The following is a 26593-nucleotide window of genomic DNA, read 5'->3' as shown; positions in this document are numbered from 1 at the left end:
ACGGTGAGTGAGACACGGAGAGTGAGACACGGAGAGTGAGACACGGAGAGTGAGACACGGAGAGTGAGACACGGAGAGTGAGACACGGAGAGTGAGACACGGAGAGTGAGACACGGAGAGTGAGACACGGTGAGTGAGACACGGAGAGTGAGACACGGAGAGTGAGACACGGAGAGTGAGACACGGAGAGTGAGACACGGAGAGTGAGACACGGTGAGTGAGACACGGAGAGTGAGACACGGTGAGACATGGAGAGTGAGACACGGAGAGTGAGACACGGAGAGTGAGACACGGTGAGACATGGAGAGTGAGACATGGTGAGACGCGGTGAGACATGGAGAGTGAGACACGGAGAGTGAGACATGGAGAGTGAGACACGGTGAGTGAGACACGGTGAGTGAGACACGGAGAGTGAGACACGGAGAGTGAGACACGGTGAGTGAGACACGGTGAGTGAGACACGGAGAGTGAGACACGGTGAGTGAGACACGGTGAGTGAGACACGGAGAGTGAGACACGGAGAGTGAGACACGGAGAGTGAGACACGGAGAGTGAGACACGGTGAGACACGGTGAGTGAGACACGGAGAGTGAGACATGGTGAGACGCGGTGAGACATGGAGAGTGAGACACGGAGAGTGAGACATGGAGAGTGAGACACGGAGAGTGAGACACGGAGAGTGAGACACGGAGAGTGAGACACGGAGAGTGAGACATGGTGAGTGAGACACGGTGAGTGAGACACGGTGAGTGAGACACGGTGAGTGAGACATGGTGAGTGAGACACGGTGAGTGAGACACGGAGAGTGAGACACGGAGAGTGAGACACGGAGAGTGAGACACGGTGAGTGAGACACGGAGAGTGAGACACGGAGAGTGAGACACGGAGAGTGAGACACGGAGAGTGAGACACGGTGAGTGAGACACGGTGAGACATGGAGAGTGAGACACGGGGTGGGAGACACGGGGGAGACACAGACATGGAGAGTGAGACACAGGGGAGACACGGGGTGGGAGACACAGACATGGAGAGTGAGACATGGCAGAGACACAGGGAGACACAGACATGGAGAGTGAGACACGGGGTGGGAGACACAGACAAGGAGAGTGAGACACGGGGAGACACAGACAAGGAGAGTGAGACACGGGGAGACACAGACACGGAGAGTGAGACACAGGGGAGACACAGGGAGACAGAGACACGGAGAGTGAGACATGAGGGAGACACGGGGAGACAGAGACACGGAGAGTGAGACACGGGAGAGACACGGGGAGACAGAGACACGGAGAGTGAGACACGGGAGAGACACAGGGAGACACAGACATGGTGAGTGAGACACGGGAGAGACACGGGGTGGGAGACACGGACATGGAGAGTGAGACACGGGGTGGGAGACACAGACACGGAGAGTGAGACACGGGGTGGGAGACACAGACATGGAGAGTGAGACACGGGGGAGACACAGGGAGACACAGACATGGGGAATGAGACACGGGGTGGGAGACACAGACATGGAGAGTGAGACACGGGGGAGACACAGGGAGACGCAGACAAGGAGAGTGAGACACGGGGGAGACACAGGGAGACACAGACATGGAGAGAGACACGGGGAGACACAGGGAGACACAGGCATGGAGAGTGAGACACGGGAGAGACACAGGGAGACACAGCCATGGAGAGTGAGACACGAGAGAGAGACACAGGGAGAGTGAGACACGGGGGAGACACAGACATGGAGAGTGAGACACAGGGAGACACAGGGAGACACAGCCATGGAGAGTGAGACACAGGGAGACACAGCCATGGAGAGTGAGACACGAGAGAGAGACACAGGGAGAGTGAGACACGGGGGAGACACAGACATGGAGAGTGAGACACAGGGAGACACAGGGAGACACAGACACGGAGAGTGAGACACGGGGTGGGAGACACAGACATGGAGAGTGAGACATGGTGAGTGAGACACGGAGAGTGAGACACGGAGAGTGAGACATGGAGAGTGAGACATGGAGAGTGAGACATGGTGAGACATGGAGAGTGAGACACGGAGAGTGAGACATGGTGAGTGAGACATGGTGAGTGAGACACGGTGAGACATGGAGAGTGAGACACGGTGAGACACGGAGAGTGAGACATGGTGAGTGAGACATGGTGAGTGAGACACGGAGAGTGAGACACGGAGAGTGAGACACGGTGAGACACGGAGAGTGAGACACGGAGAGTGAGACACGGAGAGTGAGACATGGAGAGTGAGACATGGAGAGTGAGACATGGTGAGACATGGAGAGTGAGACACGGAGAGTGAGACATGGTGAGTGAGACATGGTGAGTGAGACACGGTGAGACATGGAGAGTGAGACACGGTGAGACACGGAGAGTGAGACATGGTGAGTGAGACACGGTGAGTGAGACACGGTGAGTGAGACATGGTGAGTGAGACACGGAGAGTGAGACACGGAGAGTGAGACACGGTGAGACACGGAGAGTGAGACACGGAGAGTGAGACACGGTGAGTGAGACATGGAGAGTGAGACATGGTGAGTGAGACATGGTGAGTGAGACATGGAGAGTGAGACACGGTGAGTGAGACATGGAGAGTGAGACACGGAGAGTGAGACACGGTGAGTGAGACACGGAGAGTGAGACACGGTGAGTGAGACACGGAGAGTGAGACACGGAGAGTGAGACACGGAGAGTGAGACACGGAGAGTGAGACACGGAGAGTGAGACATGGTGAGTGAGACACGGTGAGACACGGAGAGTGAGACACGGTGAGTGAGACACGGTGAGACACGGTGAGACACGGAGAGTGAGACATGGAGAGTGAGACATGGAGAGTGAGACACGGTGAGTGAGACACGGTGAGTGAGACACGGAGAGTGAGACACGGACAGTGAGACACGGAGAGTGAGACACGGAGAGTGAGACACGGAGAGTGAGACACGGAGAGTGAGACACGGTGAGTGAGACACGGAGAGTGAGACACGGTGAGTGAGACACGGAGAGTGAGACACGGAGAGTGAGACACGGAGAGTGAGACACGGTGAGTGAGACACGGAGAGTGAGACACGGAGAGTGAGACACGGAGAGTGAGACACGGAGAGTGAGACACGGAGAGTGAGACACGGTGAGACATGGAGAGTGAGACACGGAGAGTGAGACACGGAGAGTGAGACACGGTGAGACATGGAGAGTGAGACATGGTGAGACGCGGTGAGACATGGAGAGTGAGACACGGAGAGTGAGACATGGAGAGTGAGACACGGTGAGTGAGACACGGTGAGTGAGACACGGAGAGTGAGACACGGAGAGTGAGACACGGTGAGTGAGACACGGTGAGTGAGACACGGAGAGTGAGACACGGTGAGTGAGACACGGTGAGTGAGACACGGAGAGTGAGACACGGAGAGTGAGACACGGAGAGTGAGACACGGAGAGTGAGACACGGTGAGACACGGTGAGTGAGACACGGAGAGTGAGACATGGTGAGACGCGGTGAGTGAGACACGGTGAGTGAGACATGGAGAGTGAGACACGGTGAGTGAGACACGGAGAGTGAGACATGGTGAGTGAGACACGGTGAGTGAGACACGGTGAGTGAGACATGGAGAGTGAGACACGGTGAGTGAGACACGGTGAGTGAGACACGGTGAGGCACGGTGAGACATGGTGAGTGAGACATGGAGAGTGAGACACGGAGAGTGAGACACGGTGAGTGAGACACGGTGAGGCACGGTGAGACATGGTGAGTGAGACATGGAGAGTGAGACACGGAGAGTGAGACATGGAGAGTGAGACACGGAGAGTGAGACACGGAGAGTGAGACACGGAGAGTGAGACACGGAGAGTGAGACATGGTGAGTGAGACACGGTGAGTGAGACACGGTGAGTGAGACACGGTGAGTGAGACACGGTGAGTGAGACACGGTGAGTGAGACACGGAGAGTGAGACACGGAGAGTGAGACACGGAGAGTGAGACACGGTGAGTGAGACACGGAGAGTGAGACACGGAGAGTGAGACACGGAGAGTGAGACACGGAGAGTGAGACACGGAGAGTGAGACACGGTGAGTGAGACACGGTGAGACATGGAGAGTGAGACACGGGGTGGGAGACACGGGGGAGACACAGACATGGAGAGTGAGACACAGGGGAGACACGGGGTGGGAGACACAGACATGGAGAGTGAGACATGGCAGAGACACAGGGAGACACAGACATGGAGAGTGAGACACGGGGTGGGAGACACAGACAAGGAGAGTGAGACACGGGGAGACACAGACACGGAGAGTGAGACACAGGGGAGACACAGGGAGACAGAGACACGGAGAGTGAGACATGAGGGAGACACGGGGAGACAGAGACACGGAGAGTGAGACACGGGAGAGACACGGGGAGACAGAGACACGGAGAGTGAGACACGGGAGAGACACAGGGAGACACAGACATGGTGAGTGAGACACGGGAGAGACACGGGGTGGGAGACACGGACATGGAGAGTGAGACACGGGGTGGGAGACACAGACACGGAGAGTGAGACACGGGGTGGGAGACACAGACATGGAGAGTGAGACACGGGGGAGACACAGGGAGACACAGACATGGGGAGTGAGACACGGGGTGGGAGACACAGACATGGAGAGTGAGACACGGGGGAGACACAGGGAGACGCAGACAAGGAGAGTGAGACACGGGGGAGACACAGGGAGACACAGACATGGAGAGAGACACGGGGAGACACAGGGAGACACAGGCATGGAGAGTGAGACACGGGAGAGACACAGGGAGACACAGCCATGGAGAGTGAGACACGAGAGAGAGACACAGGGAGAGTGAGACACGGGGGAGACACAGACATGGAGAGTGAGACACAGGGAGACACAGGGAGACACAGCCATGGAGAGTGAGACACAGGGAGACACAGGGAGACACAGACATGGAGAGTGAGACACGGGGGAGACACGGGGGAGACAGAGACAAGGGGAGTGAGACACGGGAGAGACACAGGAGAGACACAGACAAGGAGAGTGAGACACGGGGGAGACACAGGGAGACGCAGACAAGGAGAGTGAGACACGGGGGAGACAGACATGGAGAGTGAGACACGGGAGAGACACGGGGGAGACACGGGGGAGACAGACATGGAGAGTGAGACACGGGAGAGACACAGGGAGACACAGACATGGAGAGTGAGACACGGGGTGGGAGACACAGACATGGAGAGTGAGACACGGGAGAGACACAGGGAGACACAGACATGGTGAGTGAGACACAGGGAGACACTGGGTGGGAGACACATACATGGAGAGTGAGACACGGGACAGACACAGGGAGACACAGACATGGAGAGTGAGACACGGGGAGACACTGGGTGGGAGACACATACATGGAGAGTGAGACACGGGGGAGACACAGGGAGACACAGGGAGACAGACACAAGGAGAGTGAGACACAGGGAGACACGGGGTGGGAGACACAGACATGGAGAGTGAGACATGTGAGAGACATAGGGAGACACAGACATGGAGAGTGAGACACGGGGTGGGAGACACAGACATGGAGAGTGAGACATGTGAGAGACATAGGGAGACACAGACACGGAGAGTGAGACACGGGGTGGGAGACACAGACATGGAGAGTGAGACACGGGTTGGGAGACACAGACATGGAGAATGAGACACAGGGGAGACACGGGGGAGACAGAGACAAGGGGAGTGAGACACGGGAGAGACACAGGAGAGACACAGACAAGGAGAGTGAGACACGGGGGAGACACAGGGAGACACAGACAAGGAGAGACATGGGGAGACACAGACATGGAGAGTGAGACACAGGAGAGACACAGGGAGACACAGACATGGAGAGTGAGACACAGGGAGACACAGACATGGAGAGAGAGACACGGGGGAGACACAGACATGGAGAGTGAGACACGGGAGAGACACAGGGAGACAGAGACACGGAGAGTGAGACACAGGGAGACAGAGACACGGAGAGTAAGACACGGGGGAGACACAGGGAGACACAGACATGGAGAGTGAGACACGGGAGAGACACAGGGAGACACAGACACGGAGAGTGAGACACAGGGAGACAGAGACACGGAGAGTAAGACACGGGGGAGACACAGGGAGACACAGACATGGAGAGTGAGACACGGGAGAGACACAGGGAGACACAGACACGGAGAGTGAGACACAGGGAGACAGAGACACGGAGAGTAAGACACGGGGGAGACACAGGGAGACACAGACATGGAGAGAGAGACACTGGGAGACACAGACATGGAGAGTGCGAGTGAGTGAGTGTGTGAGTGTGCGAGTGAGTGAGTGTGTGAGTGTGCGAGTGAGTGTGTGAGTGAGTGTGCGTGTGAGTGTGTGTGTAAGTGAGTGTGCGAGTGAGTGAGTGTGTGAGTGAGTGTGCGAGTGAGTGTGTGTATGAGTGAGTGTGCGAGTGAGTGAGTGTGTGAGTGAGTGTGCGAGTGAGTGAGTGTGTGAGTAAGTGTGCGAGTGAGTGGGCGAGTGAGTGAGTTTGCGAGTGGTTTGCGAGTGAGTGTGTGAGCGAGTGTGTGAGTGAATGTGCGAGTGTGTAAGTGAGTGAGTGTGTGTGTGTGAGTGTATGTGTGAGTGAGTGTGTGAGTGAGTGTGTGAGTGTGTGAGAGTGCGTGTGAGTGTGTGTGAGTGTATGTGTGAGTGAGTGTGTGAGTGAGTGTGTGAGTGAGTGTGTGAGTGTGTGAGAGTGAGTGTGTGAGTGAGAGTGAGTGTGTGAGTGAGTGTGTGAGTGAGTGTGTGAGTGAGTGAGAGTGAGTGTGTGAGTGAGTGTGTGAGTGAGTGAGAGTGAGCGTGTGAGTGAGAGTGAGTGTGTGAGTGAGTGTGTGAGTGAGTGTGTGAGTGAGTGTGTGAGTGAGAGTGAGTGAGCGTGTGAGTGAGTGAGAGTGTGAGTGAGTGAGAGTGAGTGTGTGAGTGAGTGGGTGAGTGAGTGAGCGTGTGAGTGAGTGAGAGTGTGAGTGAGTGAGAGTGAGTGTGTGAGTGAGTGTGTGAGTGAGAGTGTGAGTGAGTGAGAGTGAGTGTGTGAGTGAGTGTGTGAGTGAGTGTGTGAGTGAGTGAGAGTGAGTGTGTGAGTGAGTGTGTGAGTGAGTGAGAGTGAGCATGTGAGTGAGTGAGAGTGTGAGTGAGTGAGAGTGAGTGTGTGAGTGAGTGTGTGAGTGAGTGTGTGAGTGAGTGTGTGAGTGAGTGAGAGTGAGCGTGTGAGTGAGTGAGAGTGTGAGTGAGTGGGTGAGTGAGTGAGTGTGTGAGTGAGTGAGTGTGTGAGTGAGTGTGTGAGTGAGTGAGAGTGAGTGTGTGAGTGAGTGTGTGAGTGAGTGAGTGTGTGAGTGAGTGAGAGTGAGTGTGTGAGTGAGTGTGTGAGTGAGTGAGAGTGAGTGTGTGAGTGAGAGTGAGTGAGTGAGTGTGTGAGTGAGAGTGAGTGAGAGTGAGTGTGTGAGTGAGTGAGTGTGTGAGTGAGTGAGTGAGTGTGTGAGTGAGTGAGTGTGAGTGTGTGAGTGAGTGTGTGAGTGAGTGTGTGAGTGTGTGAGTGAGTGTAAGTGAGTGAGTGTGAGTGAGTGTGTGTGAGTGAGTGAGTGTGAGTGAGAGTGAGTGTGTGAGTGTGTGAGTGTGTGAGTGTGTGTGTGAGTGAGTGTGAGAGTGTGTGAGTGCGTGTGTGAGTGAGTGTGTGAGTGAGTGAGTGTGTGAGTGAGTGTGTGAGTGTGTGTGAGTGTGTGAGTGAGTGTGTGAGTGTGTGTGAGTGTGTGTGTGAGTGTGTGTGAGTGTGTGAGTGTGTGTGAGTGTGAGTGAGTGTGTGTGAGTGAGTGTGTGAGTGAGTGAGAGTGAGTGTGTGAGTGAGTGGGTGAGTGAGTGAGTGTGTGAGTGAGTGTATGAGTGAGAGTGAGTGAGTGTGAGTGAGTGTGTGAGTGAGTGAGAGTGAGTGTGTGAGTGAATGTGTGTGTGAGTGTGTGTGTGAGTGAGTGTGAGAGTGTGTGAGTGAGTGTGTGAGTGAGTGAGTGTGTGAGTGAGTGTGTGAGTGTGTGTGAGTGTGTGTGTGAGTGTGTGTGAGTGTGTGAGTGTGTGTGAGTGTGAGTGAGTGTGTGAGTGAGTGTGTGTGAGTGAGTGAGAGTGTGTGTGAGTGAGTGTGTGAGTGAGTGAGAGTGAGTGTGTGAGTGAGTGTGTGAGTGAGTGAGAGTGAGTGAGAGTGAGTGTGTGAGTGAGAGTGAGTGAGAGTGTGTGAGTGAGTGTGTGAGTGTGTGAGTGAGTGTGTGAGTGTGTGAGTGAGTGTGTGAGTGAGTGTGTGAGTGAGTGAGTGTGTGAGTGAGTGAGTGTATGAGTGAGTGAGTGTGAGTGTGTGAGTGAGTGTGTGAGTGTGTGAGTGAGTGTGTGAGTGAGTGTGTGAGTGAGTGAGTGTGTGAGTGAGTGTATGAGTGAGTGTGAGTGAGTGTGTGTGAGTGAGTGAGTGTGAGTGTGTGAGTGAGTGAGAGTGAGTGTGTGAGTGAGTGTGTGAGTGAGTGTGTGTGTGAGTGTGTGTGTGAGTGAGTGTGAGAGTGTGTGAGTGAGTGTGTGAGTGAGTGTGTGAGTGAGTGAGTGTGTGTGTGAGTGTGTGTGTGAGTGTGTGTGAGTGTGTGAGTGTGTGTGAGTGTGTGAGTGTGTGTGAGTGTGTGAGTGTGTGTGAGTGTGAGTGAGTGTGTGAGTGAGTGTGTGTGAGTGAGTGAGAGTGTGTGTGAGTGAGTGTGTGAGTGAGTGTGTGAGTGAGTGAGAGTGTGTGTGAGAGAGTGAGTGTGTGAGTGAGAGTGAGTGAGTGAGTGTGTGAGTGAGTGAGTGTGTGAGCGAGTGTGTGAGTGTGTGAGTGAGTGTGTGAGTGAGTGTGTGAGTGAGTGTGTGTGAGTGAGTGTGTGAGTGAGCGAGTGTGTGAGTGAGCGAGTGACAAGAGATGGGAGTCAAACCCAGGCCACAGGAACGCTGTGAGGATCACATTCGTCTTCCACTTCTCTCCTCCAAATGCTGCACACACACACACAGACACACACACACAGTCACACAGACACACACACACAAAGACACACACACACAACAACAATAACAACAACCGCCATTCGCCACTAAGTGGCGGTGACGTCACCACGACGCTTGTGCCAGGCCATGTGCACATTGAGGCCACGTGAAGTGTCGAACGCCCGCTGGCAGGAGGTCACGGGGCAGACCCAGGTGCCACGGGTCGACTAACTGAGATGACTGGCTGATGCACCACCTGTGCCCCCTACTGTGCCAACCTGCTGTGCTTTAGCCACCCGGCGCTCCGCTCGTTGTTGTGAGCGTCGCTCCTCCGCCCTCTGTTGTTGTTGGAGGGCAACTACCTCCAACTGCCCAGTAGCGTCCTTCACGAGCCTCCTCCACAGAGGCCGATCTTGACACCGCTGGTACCGGTCATCGGCAAGTCCACTCAGCTCCACGTCCTCCTGTACCACATCACTCCATCTCTTCTCTAGCCCGTGCCGCGCCCGTTTAGCCCCCTCGATCCGGCCGAATAAAAGTTGTTTCGGCGTGCGGAGGCTGGGCATGCGGGCTACATGACCCAGCCAACGCAGCCTTGCCTGCCGGAGGAGCTCACCGATGGGACCTTGCCCAGATCTTTCAAGGATTTGTGAGCTCCTCACACAATCCAGCCTGGTTAAACCCAGGATGGATCGTAGGCAGGCCAGCCTAAATGTTTCTAACCAGCGAAGATGTTCCATTAGGGGGGTCCACGTTTCGCAAGCGTAGAGAAGGGAGGGAATGATCGTGGCCGAGAAGACCTGAAGCTTAGTGCGGAGCGACAGACCAGGTAGCTTCCACACAGCGTTACGCAACCGATAAAAAGATAATCCCGCTCGACTGATTCGGAGTGAGACCTCTGCTGTTAAACTGGAGCCAGTCATAAGCACACTGCCCAGGTATGGGAAACTCTCCACTCTCTCCACAACTGCCCCATCACCGATTGGGAGTTGTGGGGGTGGAGTGTCCGATGGTACAAAATACCCAGGCAGGTGCTTAGTTTTGGTGGGGCTCATGGTAAGGCCCCACCTCTTAGTGGCACGCTCCAGTCTCAGCAGCAGCGTCTCCAACTCCTCCTCTGAATGAGCAGCTATTACCAAATCATCAGCATACATAACGTGGTTGAGCAATAGGGAGCCATCCCTTGACCGCACCCGGGCATCGATCAGCCTCCATTATATCTGTACCATATGGAGATTCCCCCGGTACAGCTATTGAAGGCTTCACGAACTACGTGGTCAAAATAGATGTAAAATAATGTGGGAGCCAGAGGACATCCCTGTCGCACCCCAAGGTGTACAGGGAATGGCTCTGACTTCCGGCCGCGTAGTTTTACCCGGGCCCGCTCACCATCATGAAGGTCCTTAATGATCATGAGCAGAGGGTCAGGTACTCCAAAAGCATGAAGAACAACCCAGAGCCCAGGCCTACTGATGGTATCATAGGCCTTGACCAGGTCAATAAAGCAGAGATGTAGGTCTTGTTGGAATTCCCTACACCTCTGCTGTAGCAGACGGACAGAGAATATGGCATCTGTGCAGGACCGCCCTTTCCTGAAACCGCATTGGGGCTCCGCAAGCCTCTCCTCAGCGTGCCTGGCAAGGCGATGTTGAATAATCCTTGCCAGGACACAGACACACACACAGTCACCCACACACATAGTCACACACAGACACACACACACAGACAGACACGCACAGACACGCACACAGACACGCACACAGACACACACAGACACACACAGACACACACACACAGACACACACACACAGACAGACACACACACAGACACACACACAGCCACACACACACAGCCACACACACACAGCCACACACAGACACACACACAGCCACACACACACAGCCACACACACAGACACACACACAGACACACAGCCACACACACACAGCCACACACAGACACACACACACAGACACACACAGAGACACACACACACAGACACACACACAAACAAACAAAGACAAAGATCCCCCATATAGCCTGTAACAGACTGTAGGGGCAAGTGCTGTTAGCGAGCACCTATGAAGGCCGGAACGGTACACGAGGGGGTGGGTGGCCAGCACCACGCCCGACCGCCTTTGTCTCCCTAGTGGCGATGTTTACACACCGCACCAGGTACTCATTTGAGGCTGAGTCGACCTAGGGGAGGCCCGGGACCGGTTCAGATAATCGTCACTGGTGTTGGCCGTGAGCGGGAATCGAACCCGGGTCGCCAGGTTCATAGCGCAGCGCGCTAACCGCTACACTATCGCGTACGTGAGTGAGTGAGTACGTGAGTACGTGAGTGAGTGAGTACGTGAGTGAGTACGTGAGTGAATACGTGAGTGAGTGAGTACGTGAGTGAGTGAGTATGCGAGTGAGTAAGTGAGCGAGTACGTGAGTGAGTGAGTACATGAGTGAGTGAGTGAGTACGTGAGTAAGTGAGTGAGTGAGTAAGTGAGTGAGTACATGAGTAAGTGAGTGAGTACGTGAGTGAGTGAGTACGTGGTGAGTGAGTGAATGAGTACGTGAGTGAGTACGTGAGTGAGTATGTGAGTGAGTACGTGAGTGAGTACATGAGTGACTAAGTACATGAGTGAGTACGCAGGTACGTGAGTGAGTGAGTGAGTACGTGAGTACGTGAGTGAGTACGTGAGTAAGTGAGTGAGTACATGAGTGAGTAAGTGAGTACGTGAGTGAGTACGTGAGTGAGTACATAGTGAGTACTAAGTGAGTACTAAGTACTAAGTGAGTACTAAGTGAGTACATAGTGAGTACATAGTGAGTACTAAGTGAGTACTATGTGAGTACTATGTGAGTACTAAGTGAGTACATAGTGAGTACATAGTGAGTACATAGTGAGTACTAAGTGAGTACATAGTGAGTACATAGTGAGTACATAGTGAGTACTAAGTGAGTACATAGTGAGTACATAGTGAGTACTAAGTGAGTACTAAGTGAGTACTAAGTGAGTACATAGTGAGTACATAGTGAGTACATAGTGAGTACTAAGTACATAGTGAGTACATAGTGAGTACATAGTGAGTACATAGTGAGTACACAGTGAGTACATAGTGAGTACATAGTGAGTACTAAGTGAGTACATAGTGAGTACATAGTGAGTACATAGTGAGTACACAGTGAGTACATAGTGAGTACATAGTGAGTACTAAGTGAGTACATAGTGAGTACATAGTGAGTACATAGTGAGTACTAAGTGAGTACTAAGTGAGTACACAGTGAGAACTAAGTGAGTACATAGTGAGTACATAGTGAGTACTAAGTACTAAGTGAGTACATAGTGAGTACATAGTGAGTACTAAGTGAGTACTAAGTGAGTACTAAGTGAGTACATAGTGAGTACATAGTGAGTACTAAGTGAGTACATAGTGAGTACATAGTGAGTACACAGTGAGTACTAAGTGAGTACTAAGTGAATACATAGTGAGTACTAAGTGAGTACATAGTGAGTACTAAGTGAGTACATAGTGAGTACATAGTGAGTACATAGTGAGTACTAAGTGAGTACTAAGTGAGTACATAGTGAGTACATAGTGAGTACATAGTGAGTACTAAGTGAGTACACAGTGAGTACATAGTGAGTACTAAGTGAGTACATAGTGAGTACTAAGTGAATACATAGTGAGTACATAGTGAGTACATAGTGAGTACTAAGTGAGTACTAAGTGAATACATAGTGAGTACTAAGTGAGTACATAGTGAGTACATAGTGAGTACACAGTGAGTACTAAGTGAGTACATAGTGAGTACATAGTGAGTACATAGTGAGTACTAAGTGAGTACTAAGTGAGTACATAGTGAGTACTAAGTGAGTACATAGTGAGTACATAGTGAGTACACAGTGAGTACTAAGTGAGTACATAGTGAGTACTAAGTGAGTACATAGTGAGTACATAGTGAGTACATAGTGAGTACATAGTGAGTACTAAGTACACAGTGAGACTAAGTGAGTACTAAGTGAGTGAGTACTAAGTGAGTACACAGTGAGTACTAAGTACTACGTGAGTGCTAAGTACTAAGTGAGTACATAGTGAGTACTACGTAAGTACTAAGTACGTACTCTTGTACATGCGTGCTGAGACGTATCCGGCCGGAGTCCCGAGCAGCACCCACAGGACAACGGCACAGGTCATGAGGGCACCACGGTTAGCCGGGGACAGGAAGCCCAGACACGCAAAGACTGCGGGGAGACAGGGACACAGTGAGACACAGACACACAGACACACGGTGAGACACACACAGAGACACAGACACACACGGTGAGACACAGACACATACGGTGAGACACAGACACACACGGTTAGCCGGGGACAGGAAGCCCAGACACGCAAAGACTGCGGGGAGACAGGGACACAGTGAGACACAGACACACAGACACACGGTGAGACACACACAGAGACACAGACACACACGGTGAGACACAGACACATACGGTGAGACACAGACACACACGGTTAGCCGGGGACAGGAAGCCCAGACACGCAAAGACTACGGGGAGACAGACACACAGACACAGACACACACGTGGTGAGACACACACAGACACACACAGTGAGACACACGGTGAGACACACATGGTGAGACACAGACACACACGGTTAGCCGGGGACAGGAAGCCCAGACACGCAAAGACGGCGGGGAGACACAGACACACACGGTGAGACACAGACACACAGACACACACAGTGAGACACAGACACACAGACACACACAGTGAGACACAGACACACACGTGGTGAGACACACACAGTGGTGAGACACACACACACACGGTAAGACACACAGACACACACGGTGAGACACAGACACACACGTGGTGAGACACACACAGTGGTGAGACACACAGACACACACGGTGAGACACAGACACACACACAGTGAGACACAGACACACACACAGTGAGACACAGACACACACGGTGAGACATACGGGGACACACACGGTGAGACACAGACACACACGGTGAGACACAGACACACACGGTGAGACACACACACACACGGTGAGACACACACACACGGTAAGACACACACACACACACGGTGAGACACAGACACACACGGTGAGACACAGACACACACGGTGAGACATACGGGGACACACACGGTGAGACACACACACACACACGGTAAGACACACACACACACACGGTGAGACACAGACACACACGGTGAGACACAGACACACACGGTTAGCCGGGGACAGGAAGCCCAGACACGCAAAGACTGCGGTGAGACACACGGGGACACAGACACACAGTGAGACACACGGTGAGACACACACAGTGGTGAGACACAGACACACACGGTGAGACACACACGGTGAGACACAGACACACACGGTGAGACACACACAGTGAGACACACAGTGAGACACACGGTGAGACACAGACACACACGGTGAGACACAGACACACGGTGAGAGACAGACACACGGTGAGACAGACACACACGGTGAGACACACGGTGAGACACACGGTGAGACACACACAGACACACACGGTGAGACACACGCGGTGAGACACACGCGGTGAGACACAGACACACACGGTGAGACACACGGTGAGACACACGGTGAGACACACGGTGAGACACACACAGACACACAGACACACACGGTGAGACACACAGTGAGACACAGACACACACGGTGAGACACGGTGAGACACAGACACACACGGTGAGACACACATGGTGAGACACGGTGAGACACAGACACACGGTGAGACACAGACACACACGGTGAGACACAGACACACACGGTTAGCCGGGGACAGGAAGCCCAGACACGCAAAGACTACCGAGACACACAGTGAGACACACACAGTGGTGAGACACACACAGTGGTGAGACACACACAGTGGTGAGACACACACACACACGGTGAGACACACACACACACGGTGAGACACAGACACACACGGTGAGACACAGACACACACGGTTAGCCGGGGACAGGAAGCCCAGACACGCAAAGACTGCGGTGAGACACACGGTGAGACACAGACACACACAGTGAGACACACGGTGAGACACAGACACACACGGTGAGACACAGACACACACGTGGTGAGACACAGACACACGGTGAGACACACGGTGAGACACAGACAAACACAGGGGGACACACACGGTGATACACAGACACACGGTGAGACACACGGTGAGACACACGGTGAGACACACACGGTTAGCCGGGGACAGGAAGCTCAGACACGCAAAGACTGCGGTGAGACACACAGTGAGACACACGGTGAGACACAGACACACACGGTGAGACACACGGGGACACACACAGTGAGACACACGGTGAGACACAGACACACACGGTGAGACACAGACACACACGTGGTGAGACACAGACACACGGTGAGACACACGGTGAGACACAGACACACACAGGGGGACACACACGGTGATACACAGACACACGGTGAGACACACGGTGAGACACACGGTGAGACACACACGGTTAGCCGGGGACAGGAAGCTCAGACACGCAAAGACTGCGGTGAGACACACAGTGAGACACACGGTGAGACACAGACACACACGGTGAGACACACGGGGACACACACAGTGAGACACACGGTGAGACACAGACACACGGTTAGCCGGGGACAGGAAGCCCAGACACGCAAAGACTACGGAGACACACACAGACACACAGACACACACGGTGAGACACAGACACACACAGTGAGACACAGACACACACGGTGAGACACAGACACACGTGGTGAGACACACGTGGTGAGACACACGTGGTGAGACACAGACACACACGGTGAGACACACGTGGTGAGACGCAGACACACACGGTGAGACACAGACACACACGGTGAGACACAGACACACACGGTGAGACACAGACACACACGGTGAGACACAGACACACACGGTGAGACACAGACACACGTGGTGAGACACACGTGGTGAGACACACGTGGTGAGACACACGTGGTGAGACACACGTGGTGAGACACACGTGGTGAGACACACGTGGTGAGACACACGTGGTGAGACACACGAGGTGAGACACACGTGGTGAGACACACGTGGTGAGACACGCGGTGAGACATGCGGTGAGACACGCGGTGAGACACACACACGGTGAGACACGCACAGTGAGACACACGTGGTGAGACACACGTGGTGAGACAGACACGGTGAGACACGGTGAGACACAGTGAGACACATGCACGGGGACGTGTGTGTACACTGTGTGTGTACACTGTATGTGTGTACACTGTGTGTGTGTACACTGCATGTGTGTGTGTGTACACTGTGTGTGTGTACACTGTGTGTGTGTGTACACTGTGTGTGTGTACACTGTGTGTGTGTACACTGTATGTGTGTGTGTGTACACTGTATGTGTGTGTGTGTGTACACTGTGTGTGTGTACACTGTGTGTGTGTGTACACTGTGTGTGTGTACACTGTATGTGTGTGTGTGTACACTGTGTGTGTACACTGTGTGTGTGTGTACACTGTGTGTGTACACTGTGTGTGTACATACACAGGGTAATGAATGTCATGATGAAGATCTGAGTTCCTGACCCCAGACACACAGACAGCAACATGCCCTTCCTGTGTGTGTGTACACTGTGTGTGTGTGTACACTGTGTGTGTGTGTACACTGTGTGTGTGTGTACACTGTGTGTGTACACTGTGTGTGTGTGTACACTGTGTGTGTGTGTACACTGTGTGTGTGTGTACACTGTGTGTGTGTACACTGTGTGTGTGTGTGTACACTGTGTGTGTACACTGTGTGTGTACGTACACAGGGTAATGAATGTCATGATGAAGATCTGAGTTCCTGACCCCAGACACACAGACAGCAACATGCCCTTCCTGTGTGTGTGTGTACACTGTGTGTGTGTACACTGTGTGTGTGTACACTGTGTGTGTGTACACTGTGTGTGTGTACACTGTGTGTGTACACTGTGTGTGTGTACACTGTGTGTGTGTGTACACTGTGTGTGTACACTGTGTGTGTACGTACACAGGGTAATGAATGTCATGATGAAGATCTGAGTTCCTGACCCCAGACACACAGACAGCAACATGCCCTTCCTGGGTGTGTGTGTACACTGTGTGTGTGTGTACACTGTGTGTGTGTGTACACTGTGTGTGTGTACACTGTGTGTGTACGTACACAGGGTAATGAATGTCATGATGAAGATCTGACTTCCTGACCCCAGACACACAGACAGCAACATGCCCTTCCTGTGTGTGTGTGTACACTGTGTGTGTGTACACTGTGTGTGTGTGTACACTGTGTGTGTGTGTACACTGTGTGTGTGTGTACACTGTGTGTGTACGTACACAGGGTAATGAATGTCATGATGAAGATCTGAGTTCCTGACCCCAGACACACAGACAGCAACATGCCCTTCCTGTGTGTGTGTGTACACTGTGTGTGTGTGTACACTGTGTGTGTGTGTACACTGTGTGTGTGTGTACACTGTGTGTGTGTGTACACTGTGTGTGTGTACACTGTGTGTGTGTACACTGTGTGTGTACGTACACAGGGTAATGAATGTCATGATGAAGATCTGAGTTCCTGACCCCAGACACACAGACAGCAACATGCCCTTCCTGTGTGTGTGTACACTGTGTGTGTGTGTACACTGTGTGTGTGTACACTGTGTGTGTACGTACACAGGGTAATGAATGTCATGATGAAGATCTGAGTTCCTGACCCCAGACACACAGACAGCAACATGCCCTTCCTGGGTGGGCGGAAGACGTCCCCGTGAACAAGCTTCCAGCCAAACTCCTCCTGTGCCTCGTCCTGCACACAGACAAAGGTTTCTCACCGACGGTATAGCCTCACACAGACTGCCAGGGCAAGTGCTCTCACGTGGTGAGCAGCAGCAGAAGCAGCAGCTCGAATCGAATATTTTTTATTTGACGCTTTTATTGAACTCGCTCTGTCTATCCTCAAATCTTGTAAATCAATTTTAAGCCACTTTCCAATGCGGCATCGACTGAAAACTTGCTATACTTACGGCATACTGATGACAATACCATATTCTATCATTAAAAATAAACAGTACACTCACTCAGTGATGGTGGTGATGGTGGTAATGATGATGGTGGTAATGATGATGGTGGTGATGCTGATGATGGTGGTGGTAACGTGGTGGTAACGGTATTGGTGACGGTGGTGATGGTGGTGGCCATGATGGAGGTGGGTGGTGATGGTGGTGATGGTGGTAATGATGGTTGTGATGGCAGTGGTGATGGTCGTGATGGTCGTGATGGTGGTGGTGATGGTGGTGATGATGGTGATGACGATGATGATTGTGATGACGATGATGATTGTGATGGCGATGATGGTGATGACGACAATGATTGTGATGGCTATGATGGTGATGACGATGATGATTGTGATGGCGATGGTGGTGATGGCGATGGTGGTGATGACGATGATGGTGATGACGATGATGATTGTGATGGCGATGATGGTGATGACGATGATGATTGTGATGGCGATGATGGTGATGACGATGATGATTGTGATGGCGATGGTGGTGATGACGATGATGGTGATGATTGTGATGGTGATGACGATGATGATTGTGATGGCGATGATGGTTATGATGGTGATGATGATTGTGATGGTGGTGATGGTGATGATTGTAATGATGGTGGTGGTGATGGTGGGGATGGTGATGATTGTGATGATGGTGATGATGGTGATGATTGTGATGATGGTGATGATGATTGTGATGATGGTGATGATGATTGTGATGGTGATGATGATGGTGATGACGATGATGATTGTGATGACGATGATGATTGTGATGGCTACGGTGGTGATGGTGATGATTGTGATGATGGTGATTGTGATGCCGATGATGATTGTGATGACGATGATGATTGTGATGACGATGATTGTGATTATGGTGATGGCAATGGCAGCGATGGTGGTGATGGTGATGATGATTGTGATGATGGTGATGGTGATGGCAGCGATGGTGATGATGGTGATGATGGTGATGGTGATGATTGTGATTGTGATGATTGCGATGATGATTGTGATGATTGTGACCATGACTGCGCCGTACCACCGAGTCCATCTGGTTGTAGCGAGCAATGTCTTTGTGCAGCGTGCGCAGCATGATCATGGCCACCATGCCGGAGAGGAACAGCACGATGACCAGCGAGTTCATGATGCTGCACACACAGAGACACAGAGACACACAGAGACACACGTAGAGACACACAGACACACACACATAGAGACACACACACACAGAGACACACACACACAGAGACACACACACAGAGACACACACACACAGATACACACACACAAACAGAGACACACACACAGAGACACACACACAGAGACACACACACAAAGACAAAGATCCCCCATATAGCCTTAACAGACTGTAGGGGCAAGTGCTGTTAGCGAGCACCTATGAAGGCCGGAACGGTACACGAGGGGGTGGGTGGCCAGCACCACGTCCGACCGCCTTTGTCTCCCCAGTGGCAATGTTTACACACCGCACCAGGTACTCATTTGAGGCTGAGTCGACCTAGGGGAGGCCCGGGACCGGTTCAGATAATCGTCACCGGTGTTGGCCGTGAGCGGGAATCGAACCCGGGTCGCCAGCTTCATAGCGCAGCGTAGCGCTAACCGCTACACTATCGCTCCTCACACACACACTGAGACACACACACAGAGACACACACACACACACACACAGACACACACACAGAGACAAACAGAGACACACACACACAGACACACACAGAGACACACACAAACAGAGACACACACACAGAGACACACAGAGACAACAACAACCGCCATTCGCCACTAAGTGGTGGTGACGTCACCACGACGCTTGTGCCAGGCCATGTGCACCCTGAGGCCACGTGAAGTGTCGAACGCCCGCTGGCAGGAGGTCACGGGGCAGACCCAGGTGACACGGGTCTACTGACTGAGATGACTGGCTGATGCACCACCTGTGCCCCCTACTGTGCCAACCTGCTGTGCTTTAGCCACCCGGCGCTCCGCTCGGTGTTGTGAGCGTCGTTCCTCCGCCCTCCGTTGTTGTTGGAGGGCGACTACCTCCAACTGCCCAGTAGCATCCTTCACGAGCCTCCTCCACAGAGGTCGATCTTGACACCGCTGGTACCAGTCATCGGCAAGTCCACTCAGCTCCACGTCCTCCTGTACCACATCACTCCATCTCTTCTCTAGCCCGTGCCGCGCCCGCTTAGCCCCCTCAATCCGGCCGAACAAAAGCTGTTTCGGCATGCGTTGGCTGGGCATGCGGGCTACATGACCCAGCCATCGCAGCCTTGCCCGCCGGAGAAGCTCACCGATGGGACCTTGCCCAGATCTTTCAAGGATTTGTGAGCTCCTCACACAATCCAGTCTGGTTAAACCCAGGATGGATCGTAGGCAGGCCAGCCTAAATGTTTCTAACCGGCGAAGATGTTCCATTAGGGGGGTCCACGTTTCGCAAGCGTAGAGAAGGGAGGGAATGACCGTGGCCAAGAAGACTGAAGCTTAGTGCGGAGCGACAGACCAGGTAGCTTCCACACAGCGTTACGCAACCGATGAAAAGATATTGCCGCTCGAGTGATTCGGAGTGAGACCTCTGCTGTTAAACTGGAGCCAGTCATAAGCACACTACCCAGGTATGGGAAACTCTCCACTCTCTCCACAACTGCCCCATCACCGATTGGGAGTTGTGGGGGTGGAGTGTCCGATGGTACAAAATACCCAGGCAGGTGCTTAGTTTTGGTGGGGCTGATGGTAAGGCCCCACCTCTTAGTGGCACGCTCCAGTCTCAGCAGCAGCGTCTCCAACTCCTCCTCTGACTGAGCAGCTATTACCAAATCATCAGCATACATAACGTGGTTGACCAATAGGGAGCCATCCCTTGACCGCACCCAGGCATCGATCAGCCTCCCATTATATCTGTACCATATGGAGATTCCCCCGGTACAGCTATTGAAGGCTTCACGAACTACGTGGTCAAAATAGATGTTAAATAATGTGGGAGCCAGAGGACATCCCTGTCGCACCCCAAGGTGTACAGGGAATGGCTCTGACTCCCGGCCACGTAGTTTTACCCGGGCCCGCTCACCATCATGAAGGTCCTTAATGATTGTGAGCAGAGGGTCAGGTACTCCAAAAGCACGAAGAACGACCCAGAGCCCAGGCCTACTGATGGTATCATAGGCCTTGACCAGGTCAATAAAGCAGAGATGTAGGTCTTGTTGGAATTCCCTACACCTCTGCTGTAGCAGACGGACAGAAAATATGGCATCTGTGCAGGACTGCCCTTTCCTGAAACCGCATTGGGGCTCCACAAGCCTCTCCTCAGCGTGCCTGGCAAGGCAATGCTGAATAATCCTTGCCAGGACCTTTCCCGGCACACTGAGGAGTGAGATGCCCCTGTAGTTGTTACAGTCTGTGCGGTCCCCCTTCTTAAAGAGGGGGACCACCAGGGCATCCTTCAAATCCTGCGGAACCCGTCCAGCGGCCCAGACCGTTGTTATGATGTCATATAGGGCAGTCTGTGCACAAACGCCACCCTCCCTCAGCATTTCGCTTGGGAGATCATCTCTGCCCGCTGCCTTTCCTGGTCTCAGACTCCGGATCGCCTTCAGTACTTCCTCAACAGATGGCACCTCAGCCAGCCACTCACAGGGGGTGACTTCTTCCAATATTTGAGGCACCGCAGCCTCAGCAGGGTCATCCTCACTTTGTGCCACGATGTTTTCCTGGCTGAGGGATTTTCCCTCCCCCAGGACCTCACAGAAATGGTCAGCAAATCTGCAAACCTGTTCCTGGGGGTCGGAGATTGGATCACCGTTTTTTCCCCTAATGATGGTAATAGGTGTGGCGCTGCAGGTTACTTTTTTGATGGAGTTAAATAGAGATTTGTGATCACGGGCCACTGAGGCAGACTCCATCTCCCCAGCAACCCGCGACCACTACCCATCCTTGCAGCGCCTCACGGCTCTCCGAACCTCCGAGCGAAGGCTGCGGTAAGCCTCCTCATTCTCTGACGTGGGATTCTGTAGCCGATGACAGTGGGCCTGTCGCTTTTTCTCAACCATCCTGAACACCTCCTCTGTCAGCCAGTGTCTCTGGGGAGGTCTGGACCGCGTACCCAAAGCAGCCATTGCAGCTGCATGAGTCACAGTCCTAAACCTCGCCCATTTACCCTCGACATCAGGAGGAGTCGGGGACGATGCCAATCCCAGCCGCAAGTGATGATGAAATTCTCGCTTGCAACTTTCATCAGATAACTTGAGACCAGGCCACTTTAGGTCGGAATGGGGTCCTGGGTGTACACCCACCACCGGAGTGGAAGAATGGCAGGCGCATCTTACAGATGACTAGTCGATGGTCAGAGGGCAGATCAGCTCCACGGTAGGTCCTGGTGTCAAGGACATAGGCTCGCATCCGCTGGTCCGTCACTATGTAGTCCAGCAGATGTTCTTGCTTGGACCCGGCATGCATCCATGATGTTGTGTGGATGCGCCGATGCCGGAACAGCGTGTTGGTAATTACAAGCCCATGGGCTGCACAAAAATCTAGCAGCCTCCTACCGTTGTTATTGAGCTGATCTGGCCCATGCCCTCCAATCACTCCAGACCAGGTGCCAGTATCATGACCAACTCGGGCATTAAAGTCACCCAACATGATGACTCTATCCCGAGGGGCCACTTTAGCCAGCACCTGTGACAGGAGGTCATAGAAGGCATCTGACTCATCGGCTTTGCCTGCATCCCTCCACGGATGTTCATCTTCGGTGGGGGCATAAGTAACCACGACCACCATTCCTCGCCTCCGGTTGATGGGAAGGTGAGCCCAAAGTAGCCTGGGGCTTACAGCTTCCCACACCTCACCGCCACGCTCCCACGCCCCCTTCATTCTTTTGTTCAAAAGAAGAGCCACACCCTGTTGTTTGGCAGTCTGCTGCCCCGAGTAGAGGACTGTCCACCCCTCATGGTGGCAGGAGCCAGAGCCGGTCCACCGGACCTCCTGAATGCTGCATAGATCCAGGCGGTACCGGTCCAGCTCCCGACAGAGGAGTGGCAGCCTCTCCTCCGCAGTGAGCGTTCGAACATTCCACGTGGCCACCCGTAGTGGCTTTTCGTTGTTTCTGGAGGAGCCCCGAGGGTGGATATTCAATCTCCTGGCTCCGCCAATTGGGGTTTGGCCAGGAGACATCATAGACGCCTGGCCCCCCGGGGCCTCCGGCACAAGCTTATTAGTTACATATTTCAGTTTAACTCGTGGTTTCGTGGTAATTAATTGAAGGTGGAGGGGTTACCAGCCCCTCGCACCCGTCCAGAGCCCCCGTTTAGCCCCTGTGGTGGACACATATGCCATGAGGGGAGGAGCCAATCAAAATTGGATCTCCCTCCACAGCACTGTCCACGACAAGAGTTGCCCGTCCAGCACCGCGAGGAGGTAAGGGGAGACACACACACACACAGAGACACACAGAGACACACAGAGACAACAACAACAACCGCCATTCGCCACTAAGTGGCGGTGACGTCACCACGACGCTTGTGCCAGGCTATGTGCACCCTGAGGCCACACAGAGACACACACAGAGACACACACAGAGACACACACAGAGACACACACACAGAGACACACACACAGAGACACACACACAGAGACACACACACACAAAGACACACACACAGACACAAACAGACACACACAGACACACACAGACACACACAGGGCTGTGTGTGTACCTGAACCACTGTGTGTGTGTGTGTGTACCTTAACCACTGTGTGTGTGTGTGTGTACCTGAACCACTGTATGTTTGTGTGTGGCATGGATTCCAGGATGTAATCCCAGCGTGATGCCCACTTTATATTGTTGGTCTCCTGCGGGCGCACGAGAAAACATAACACTCATCGGCACCCACGCCGGAGCAACGGTGGTGGTGACGGTGGTGGTGACGGTGGTGGTGACGGTGGTGGTGACGGTGCTGGTGGTGACGGTGGTGGTGACGGTGCTGGTGACGGTGGTGGTGACGGTGGTGGTGACGGTGCTGGTGACGGTGGTGGTGATGGTGGTGGTGACGGTGGAGGTGACGGTGGTGGTGACGGTGGTGGTGACGGTGCTGGTGGTGACGGTGGTGGTGACGGTGGTGGTGACGGTGGTGGTAACAGTGGTGGTGACGGTGGTAACGGTGGTGGTAACGGTGGTGATGGTGGTAGTGGTGGTGGTATTGGTGACGGTGGTGATGGTGGCCATGATGGAGGTGGGTGGTGATGGTGGTGATGGTGGTAATGATGGTGATGATGGTGGTGATGGTGATAATGATGGTGGTAATGATGGTGGTAATGATGGTGATGATGGTGGTAATGATGGTGGTAATGATGGTGGTAATGATGGTGGTAATGATGGTGGTGATAGTGATGGTGGTGATGGTGGTAATGATGATGGTGGTAATGATGATGGTGGTGATGGCAGTGGTGATGGTCGTGATGGTGGTGGTGATGATGGTGATGACGATGATGGTGATGACGATGATGATTGTGATGATGGTGATGACGATGATGATTGTGATGGCGATGATGGTGATGACGACGATGATTGTGATGGCTATGGTGGTGATGACGGTGGTGATGACGGTGGTGATGGTGGTGATCATGGTGGTAATGAAGGTGGTGATGGTTATGATGGTGATGATTGTGGTAATGATGGTGGTAATGATGGTGGTGATGATGGTGATGGTGGTAATTATGGTGGTGATGATGGTGGTGATGATGGTGGTGATGATGGTGATGATGATGATGGTGGTAGGTAATGATGGTGATGATGGTGGTGGTGGTAGTGATGGTGATGATGGTGGTGGTGATGATGGTGATGGTGGTGGTGATGATGATGGTGGTGGTGGTAGTGATGGTGATGGTAGTGATGATGGTGGTGATGGTGGTGGTGATGATGGTGGTAGTGATGGTGGTGGTGATGGTGGTGGTAGTGATGGTGATGGTGGTGGTAGTGATGGTGATGATGGTGGTGATGATGATGGTGGTAATGATGGTGGTGGTGATGATGGTGGTAGTGATGGTGGTGGTAGTGATGGTGGTGGTGATGGTGGTGGTAATGATGGTGGTAATGATGGTGGTGATGATGGTGGTGGTAGTGATGGTGATGATGGTGGAGGGGTGTACCACAAAGGAGATGGAGTAGGTGTAGAGGATTGTGACTCGCTCTTTGCCGCTCTGCGGGATGGAGAGTGGAGGCCCGGTGCAGGTCGGCTTCTCGTTCACCGCGTGCTTGATGCTGCACAACCACCACCACCACCACCACAACAACCACAACCACAACCACAACAACAACAACAACCACAACAACAACCACAACAACAAACACGTCAACCACAACAACCACAACAACCACGTCAACAACAACCACGTCAATAACAACCACGTCAACAACAACCACAACAACAACCACAACAACAAACACGTCAACCACAACAACCACAACAACCACGTCAACAACAACCACGTCAACAACAACCACGTCAACAACCACGTCAACAACAACCACGTCAACAACAACCACCACAACAACCACCACAACAACCACCACAACAACAACCACGTCAACAACAACCACGTCAACAACAACCACGTCAACAACAACCACGTCAACAACAACCACGTCAACAACAACCACGTCAACCACAACCACGTCAACAACCACAACCACGTCAACAACAACCACAACAACAACAACCACGTCAACCACAACCACGTCAACAACAACAACAACCACGTCAACCACAACCACGTCAACAACAACCACGTCAACCACAACCACGTCAACAACAACCACGTCAACAACAACCACGTCAACAACAACCACGTCAACAACAACCACGTCAACAACAACCACGTCAACAACAACCACAACAACCGCACCACTCACAGCAGCCGTGGTGGTGGTGGCAACAGAAGGGAGACCCCCCCCTGCCCCCCACTATGCCCCCCATGCCCCCCCTGCCCCCCACTATGCCCCCCACCACGCCCCCCCACTCACCTGCGTGGGACCACCTTGGCAGCCACAAGCCGGGCGCCCTCCCAGCCCTCAGCGGCACCGCTGTGGTAGGAGAGCGTCACATCGACGTGGTTGAAGAGGTAGAAGGAGTCAGGTTCTTTAAACTCCGTCTGTCAGAGGTAGTAACACAGTAGTAGTAGTAGTAACACAGTAGTAGTAGTAACACAGTAGTAGTAGTAACACAGTAGTAGTAGTAACACAGTAGTAGTAGTAACACAGTAGTAGTAGTAACACAATAGTAGTAGTAACACAGTAGTAGTAGTAACACAGTAGTAGTAACACAGTAGTTGTAGTAACACAGCTGTGGTAGGAGAGCGTCACATCGACGTGGTTGAAGAGGTAGAAGGAGTCAGGTTCTTTAAACTCCGTCTGTCAGAGGTAGTAACACAGTAGTAGTAGTAACACAGTAGTAGTAACACAGTAGTAGTA

The 26593-nt window shown here is 52.9% G+C and overlaps 1 protein-coding gene and 1 long non-coding RNA gene across 2 annotated transcripts in view; one reads left to right on the top strand and one right to left on the bottom strand.

The window, feature by feature from the left end:
- Window positions 1-26593, top strand: part of LOC142908102 (uncharacterized) — a 228097-nt gene that overhangs the window by 64551 nt on the left and 136953 nt on the right. The window lies entirely within an intron of this gene.
- LOC116957163 (transmembrane 9 superfamily member 2-like) overlaps window positions 1-26593 on the bottom strand; it is a 77613-nt gene that overhangs the window by 20589 nt on the left and 30431 nt on the right. The window contains exons 6-12 of the mRNA XM_032979144.2: window positions 26147-26274; window positions 25273-25384; window positions 23897-23976; window positions 19157-19265; window positions 17745-17877; window positions 13142-13261; window positions 8972-9029 (exon numbers count right to left, since the gene is read on the bottom strand). Coding sequence (XP_032835035.2) covers window positions 8972-9029; window positions 13142-13261; window positions 17745-17877; window positions 19157-19265; window positions 23897-23976; window positions 25273-25384; window positions 26147-26274 — 740 coding nt within the window. The remainder of the gene's footprint in view (window positions 1-8971; window positions 9030-13141; window positions 13262-17744; window positions 17878-19156; window positions 19266-23896; window positions 23977-25272; window positions 25385-26146; window positions 26275-26593) is intronic.

Source organism: Petromyzon marinus, assembly GCF_048934315.1.
Source record: "Petromyzon marinus isolate PM22_M1 ecotype Great Lakes invasive population chromosome 70 unlocalized genomic scaffold, UKy_Petmar_22M1.pri1.0 chr70_unloc.2, whole genome shotgun sequence".
Classification (NCBI taxonomy): Eukaryota; Metazoa; Chordata; class Hyperoartia; order Petromyzontiformes; family Petromyzontidae; genus Petromyzon; species Petromyzon marinus.
The sequence above is the reverse complement of the archived record's forward strand: the minus strand, read 5'-3'. Positions and strand labels throughout refer to the sequence as shown.